Source organism: Coptis chinensis, chromosome 2 (genome assembly GCF_015680905.1).
Source record: "Coptis chinensis isolate HL-2020 chromosome 2, ASM1568090v1, whole genome shotgun sequence".
NCBI classification, from domain to species: Eukaryota; Viridiplantae; Streptophyta; class Magnoliopsida; order Ranunculales; family Ranunculaceae; genus Coptis; species Coptis chinensis.
The window spans coordinates 101,758,314-101,764,561 of record NC_141457.1 but is presented as its reverse complement, the minus strand read 5'-3'; the positions used below and the strand labels follow the sequence as shown (position 1 = coordinate 101,764,561).

Below are 6,248 nucleotides of genomic sequence, written 5' to 3'. Positions count from 1 at the left end.
TTTTGTAAAGATGTTCTTTATAGATATAGATTGTTCACTTTGACCAATTTTTATTAATATATCTGTGATATATATCGATATATATCGACTATATTTCCAATATATTAAATACAAAATAAAGCTTTGACCCGTTAACAAAAAAGATATATATCTACTCATGTATATTGGTTTTTTAGGAGTTTGATATATCAGACGATATCAAAATATTTGGCCTTGTAGCATATCTAAAATTCTAACTAGTACAAATTGCTTTGTAGCCCTTAAACGATATCTTGAACTGCATTGCATATCTATCTATATATATATATATAAAAGCTCGCGCACATTTTCTCTCCTCATCATATTGCTCTATTTTCCAACCCAAACAATATGATTGGCTCCTAAAAAATCGGATAGAATAATAATTAGTGACACCTCCTCAGCTTTGTTTAAATCTCCCTAATTTATTCTTAATTTTCTATAGTTCCTCAAACTAAACAAAAAAAAACTAGCGAGTTTGTCAGTCTCTCCAAAAAGATAAATTGAAAATTCAAATCTGCTGAAGTTCCTTCAATTGATTACAGGTACGATTTATTTGTTTATTTAATTTTTTAAATTGTTAATTTTCCTTCGTTGGGTTTTATAAACTTTATTTTGGTAAAATGGTTCAGTCCTCAAGTTCGATGGGCGAAAGCCTCTAATAAACTTTTTCCTTCAACTCCGGCCATTTTTCTATTTTATATTTTTCATTGAAGTTTGATTCGTCATATTTTCTTAATGATCACATCATTTTCACCGCACTGGTCTTTATTCTTTCAAGGGACATGCATTCGACGTGTTAAATCACGAGTCCTGTAAAAAAAACATTGAGTTATATCTCTATTTTGATGCAGATGTGGAATCATGCTACTTGCATATTGAGGACAACAAACCAGATCAAATTGTAAGTATAATTTGCAGTGATTTCCAATTAAGTAGGAATCTCTATTTAAAAATAAAATGAATAAATGGGATTTCCATGCTGATTGTCCTTTATGTAATTGACTTTGCCCTGTATTATAATCTCAGCCTTGATGATGTTCAAGGCATAAACTCACTTGGATGGGAAGATCAGGAAATGATAAGGAAGTATATAGAGGGTGGTATGTCTTCCTCAAATATTACAACTGTTGCTGCTAATGTAGGTGGTATCGAGGTTTTACAAACTCCTGGTGCTACTTGCAGGAGATGCAGTCAGAAAATTATGAAGGGAGAGGTAAGTCATATTTTCCCCGACAATAAAAAACCATAATTAGTGCTGATCTTAGAAAGTCACAGATGAAAAAGGACCTACTTCTTAGGGTACCTGAAAGTTGAAAAGGATTCATTGTAGTATATGTTTATGGTAATAGGGTTTAGTGTCCAGATATGATTGGTACTAAATGTACTCAAAATCTCAGAAAGGAAGGTTTAGTAGACCTTAAGAGGTTTCATAAGTATCCATATATTTCAATTGTCTTCTTTACCATTCTTTTGAGATGGTTTATTGTTTTTTTTTAGGTTCGCATATCAACCAAGCCATAAGGGCAAGGTGCAAGGGGGGTGGCATGGCACAATGCAAGCTATTTTATGGAATCATCTCCATCTACCCAAGTAGAGAATGAAGTTATTAGGGTGGGAGAGCCTTTCTGTTTCAGATCAGGAAGTTGTTAGTTCCTTGACTAGGAAGGGATGTTCCACCAACAAAAACGGTATGAATTCATCCAATTTTGTGAAAGTATTGCTAATGTTAGTTTAAAGTTTGAGGCTTCATCATTTTAGTTTACTAAAACTTAAGTGCCCTCTTCAAATTTGAATTCTGAGGCACATGTGGATAATGAACTTTTGGAAAAACCTTCCAAAGGTGGAATGAAACACAAAATTAGTACCAGTGATTGTCAAAAACATAAATGACTCACAATAATTGTACACTGGCCATTGATTGTATGTTATAAGTACTTAATATTCTACTTTAACAAAATGTTCATTGTTTGACACAATTAATTGTATTCGGGGGATTTCTATTATTATGTAGATTATGATTAACTCGGAGTATGAATTCTTTTAAGTTAATATCATTGTTAATTATGAGGTTGTGAGCCAATTGGCAGCGAATTTGTAGGCTGCATGTTAAGTAGTGAAGGGATAATAAATTTTTAACACAAAGTATCAAATCTTAGTTAGTAACTCAGTATTTACATTGCGTTTTGAGAAGAAATGCAAACATTTATTAAGGTGCCCATAGTTACTACTCTTAGTGTGGGATTCATAACTCATGGGATTGTCCAAGTTACACTTAACTTGGAAAGATCACAATCGAAACTCCGAAATATCAGCTTCCGAAATCCACCACTGCACATGAGATCCATAAATATTTCCCTTCTGTAGTAGCCCAGGTCACCTATGATCCTTCCCAGACTGAAAGAAACCGAGATGTTGGCTTCAGTCCTGGCCAGTTACATTGGTGTCATCGGACAACCCCAAAATACAAAACCTGAAAAGATAGCCATGAGTGCACCTGTTATAACCTTAACGGAATCCGAAACAATAGCCATGACAGCACCTGTGGTCACGAAGAGTGTAAGTAGTGGCCAATCTGATCAGAAGAAATTAGTGACAATGCATTTTGTGCTTCCCTCTAAGTATACCAAGTCCAAAGAAGCACCAAAACCGATTAATGAGTAAAGGAGGGAGGAGGGAGTATTCATGGTGTGATAAGTTTTTCAAGAGTGCCAACAACAGCTATAGTAGAAGAGAAGGTTGAGAAACTGATGAAGAATTTGGAAAAAGATGGGTACAAGTGATTGGAGACTATTTGATAGCAAGGTATAATCCGCCTTGAGCATTGCCTCCTTTGAAGACTAACGAAATCATGATCCGTATTGAGCTGGTGGGAGTAACTGAGTCTGTCTTTCTTTTCTTTCTTTTTGGGTTCTGTTTAGCACATGTAGTTTGCTTGCTTTTTATGCTTTGTACCTGTAATTGGCTTACTCTATTGCCATTAAAACACTAAAGCCATGCATATACTAGCCGAGTGGCAGTTATCTTCACATCATTTTGAATAATGCATGTCACATATTAGAGTTTCCGACGGGGAACAAGTCCCAGACTGCACACTGCATGAAACAGTAGTATAGCCTAGGGATTTGAATCAAAAGGTAAGCACCAATTATGGCCTGACTAGCTTAAGACAGTCACGAGTTTCATACGAGATGGGACTGAAGCATAATGTTTGTTGCATGAAGTCAATTGAACGTATTAAAACATCACAAAGCTATTCATTAGTGATCTACACCTATTCCACTGTAGCTCTGACCCAATTGTCGAGCAGCTCATGGAAGGGGTGACTGTTAGCCTAACCTATAAAGGAGAAGGATAAGAATATTAGAGAGGGTAACAAGTATATATACTTCTGCCCCAATTTTTAAAAGCATCAATACAACAGCTATACAAGTTAAGAAAATCTCTTATGCACTGAAATAGGAAGCCTCATTAGAGACTGTTACTATTGTTAGTTCAATTCTCCACCACCACCCAGTGTCGAAACCTTTACCAACTGTCTCTGTTATGGCATCTTCGGTCCATTCTGCTTCTAATGGAGGGAAAAGAGTAGTGGCATCGCGTTATGAGTTGAGTGTGGAATTGAGTTCTGCAGTTGAAAGTGGACCGTTGGGGACAATTGTTGCGAAAGATGTCGAGGCGGCTGTTGCTGCTCCTGCCCCTGTAGTGGAAGTTCGAAACCAGCTCTTTCTTTGAATGTGGAATTGGGTTTTGTTGTTCCTTTTACTACAATTAATGCAGGGTGTTGTTAGTAGGAATTGAGAGTCTTTCGGTACCGACGTTTAGAGTTGGGTATACTATTACTAATGATGCTCTTGACAGTCTTTACAAGATGGTAATATCTTATTTGAAGTTGTTGATGTTGCATTGTGAATGTATAGTTATCCATCCATTATTGATTTGTTTTGATTTTGATATAATTTTCTTATATATAATGTATCAGTGGAATTCATAGATTAAGTCGAAGGGAGTCACTTGAGTGCATTGCTTGCAAAGGCGACTGCTCCGCTTCACTTACTTATGGTGGTTAGTCATTATTTTCATTTCTCTGTAATCTTTCTGAGTAATTATGGGTAGTTTTTTCATTGCTGTATTGTTTACTTTATTTGGTATTTTGATTCAATGTATGATTATGTGTGGCCATTGTTAAATTGATTTTTGACATTTTGCAGAGCGTTGACAATTTAATGGTATCGAACATCTGGGATATTATTTGTGGATGTTGTAAAAAAAAGAATTTGTTTTTACATCTAGCATTTGTTTCACAGCTACTGTTGGTTGGTAAGAAATAGAATTATATCAAAAGAGAAATAAAAAGAAAAAAAGAAAAAGAAAAAGAAAAAGAAAGACAAAAAAAACATATAGGTGAAAATCCTTTCAAGGTGAAAGAGATTTTTTTTTTTTCATCCAAGGTTTTGAAATGATACAGGCGACCAGTTCTAGAAGAGGGATTACTTCATCCATGAAATAGGATGCATGTGCTGTAATAGTACATTAACAATCAATAAATGGTGGAAGTTTAGTAACTGAATATATAATTTTCTAAGCTAAGCTTCACATGCCACCCCGCAAGATCAGCTGTTAGAAGTCAAGAACTCTGCTAGCCTAAAGAATTTACTGGATAGGATTGGAATAACAGTGAACTATGTTACCAAAGATCCAGTACAATGTATATGGAGGAAGACAAAAAGGGGAATGCCAAGTTAAACACTGATGGTTCTTTGTCAGAAAATGGCTGTAGAATTGGTGGGATTGTTAGAGACTCAAATGGCAAGGTACTATTGGCATACACTAGAGCAGGTGGTTGTCGGTCTGTTCTTTCTCAAGAACTAAAAGCTATTTTGGCAGGTCTCCAAGGATGCAAAGCAATACAACAACTGAAGGTTGAGGTGGCTTCTGACTCATTGAGGGCAGTTAAGATCATACGACACCAAGAAATAGTACCATGGCATTGTGCCAATATTACAGATGCTATTGATCAACTCATTAGACAATTTGTTAGTGTCAATGTAATACATGTGCATCGGGAAACTAATAGAGTTGCTGATCATCTTGCTTTGCTAGCAATTGATCATGAACTTGAGTATTTTGTACCTCCTCTAACTGCTACACTTATGCCCATTGTCGAGGAGGACAGAAAGGAACCATTTACTCTTTTTTTTTAACCAAACTAATTTATTAATTTGTTAATTACACCAAACGGTATCTACACACACCAGTAGCGTCCATACTAAGTATATTACATAGAAAAGATGGAGGTGTGGAGAACCAAAGTTCACTATAAATAGGGATGTGAAGCCACCTTGGTGGATATGCCACCATGAATTTGTGTAGGCAGTTTGGTTTGGGGCTAACTTCCGTAACACTTATATAATGGAAAAGAAGACTTCAAGATGGTGGTCCATCCAAGCAATGATTGACGGTAGTGATGATATTCTTGAGCTCTTCAAGTCCATACTAAGTATATTATATAGCAAAAATAGAGGTGTGGAGAACCAAAGTTCACTATAAACAGGGATGTGAAGCCACCTTGATGGATATAGAAAAGATGGAGGTGTGGAGAACCAAAGTTCACTATAAACAGGGATGTGAACCCACCTTGATGGATATGCCACCGTGAATTTGTGTAGGCAGTTTGGTTTGGGGCTAACTTCCGTAACACACTTATATAATGGAAAAGAAGACTTCAAGATGGTGGTCTGTGCACTCATAATTGTGATCGAAAAAGCTAAACCCACCCAAGTTAATAATTGAAGTGGTCTGTTTACTATTGGTTCAAGTTGTAAATAGAGAAATTCAGAAGGTGCATTCGTCATTTCAACCACTATTTATGGATATTAAAGAGATCTGTAGTTAATCAAGATGAGTTAACATTACAATGGTGGCATAGAGAGGCAGACGGGTGTGCCGACAAGTTAGCAGATCAATGACAGGATTTATCTGACTTCTTTCGCTTCTGCCTTGAATACCCTGATTCAATTCCCCCATTTCTACCATGAGAATTGTCCTCCCCATTTGCAACAGGTGGCAATACAAATACATTCTATGGCTTCAGTTTGGTGGGTAATCCCACGAGCATTTTTAGCTTCATGTATTTAGTATGTTGTAATTTGTGTATGTACAAACTGAGTTATCAGATTTCCTCTCTTTTATTCCGTCTTGATTAATGAATGTTGTCATAAACAATGCTT

The 6,248-nt window shown here is 36.1% G+C and overlaps 1 protein-coding gene across 4 annotated transcripts; it reads left to right on the top strand.

Annotated features, from left to right (window-relative positions):
* Positions 1-387: 387 nt before the first annotated feature.
* LOC147519727 (poly [ADP-ribose] polymerase 1-like) lies at positions 388-5,241 on the top strand. Of its 4 annotated transcripts, none has more exons than XR_015212329.1 (6): positions 388-563; positions 873-922; positions 1,048-1,234; positions 1,519-1,709; positions 4,001-4,832; positions 4,906-5,241. XR_015212329.1 is itself a non-coding variant. In XM_086591280.1 (6 exons), the coding sequence occupies exons 2-4, from the start codon at positions 873-875 to the stop codon at positions 1,540-1,542; spliced, it is 261 nt and encodes an 86-aa protein (XP_086447406.1). In that variant the 5' UTR covers positions 410-563; the 3' UTR covers positions 1,543-1,709; positions 4,001-4,083; positions 4,230-5,241. The 4 variants fall into 4 exon arrangements, 2 of the variants coding, with proteins under 2 accessions (XP_086447406.1, XP_086447405.1); XR_015212330.1 differs by having other exon boundaries at positions 403-563; positions 4,001-4,083; positions 4,636-5,241; XM_086591280.1 differs by having other exon boundaries at positions 410-563; positions 4,001-4,083; positions 4,230-5,241.
* The last annotated feature ends 1,007 nt before the right edge of the window (positions 5,242-6,248 follow it).

What these genes read in the sequence shown, in the direction of transcription:
- LOC147519727 (XM_086591280.1), top strand. Translation starts at nt 873, where the DNA reads ATGTGGAATCATGCTACTTGCATATTGAGGACAACAAACCAGATCAAA. An exon ending in ACAACAAACCAGATCAAATT is followed by an intron (nt 923 to 1,047) that starts GTAAGTATAATT and finishes TTATAATCTCAG; the next exon opens with CCTTGATGATGTTCAAGGCA. An exon ending in AGAAAATTATGAAGGGAGAG is followed by an intron (nt 1,235 to 1,518) that starts GTAAGTCATATT and finishes GTTTTTTTTTAG; the next exon opens with GTTCGCATATCAACCAAGCC.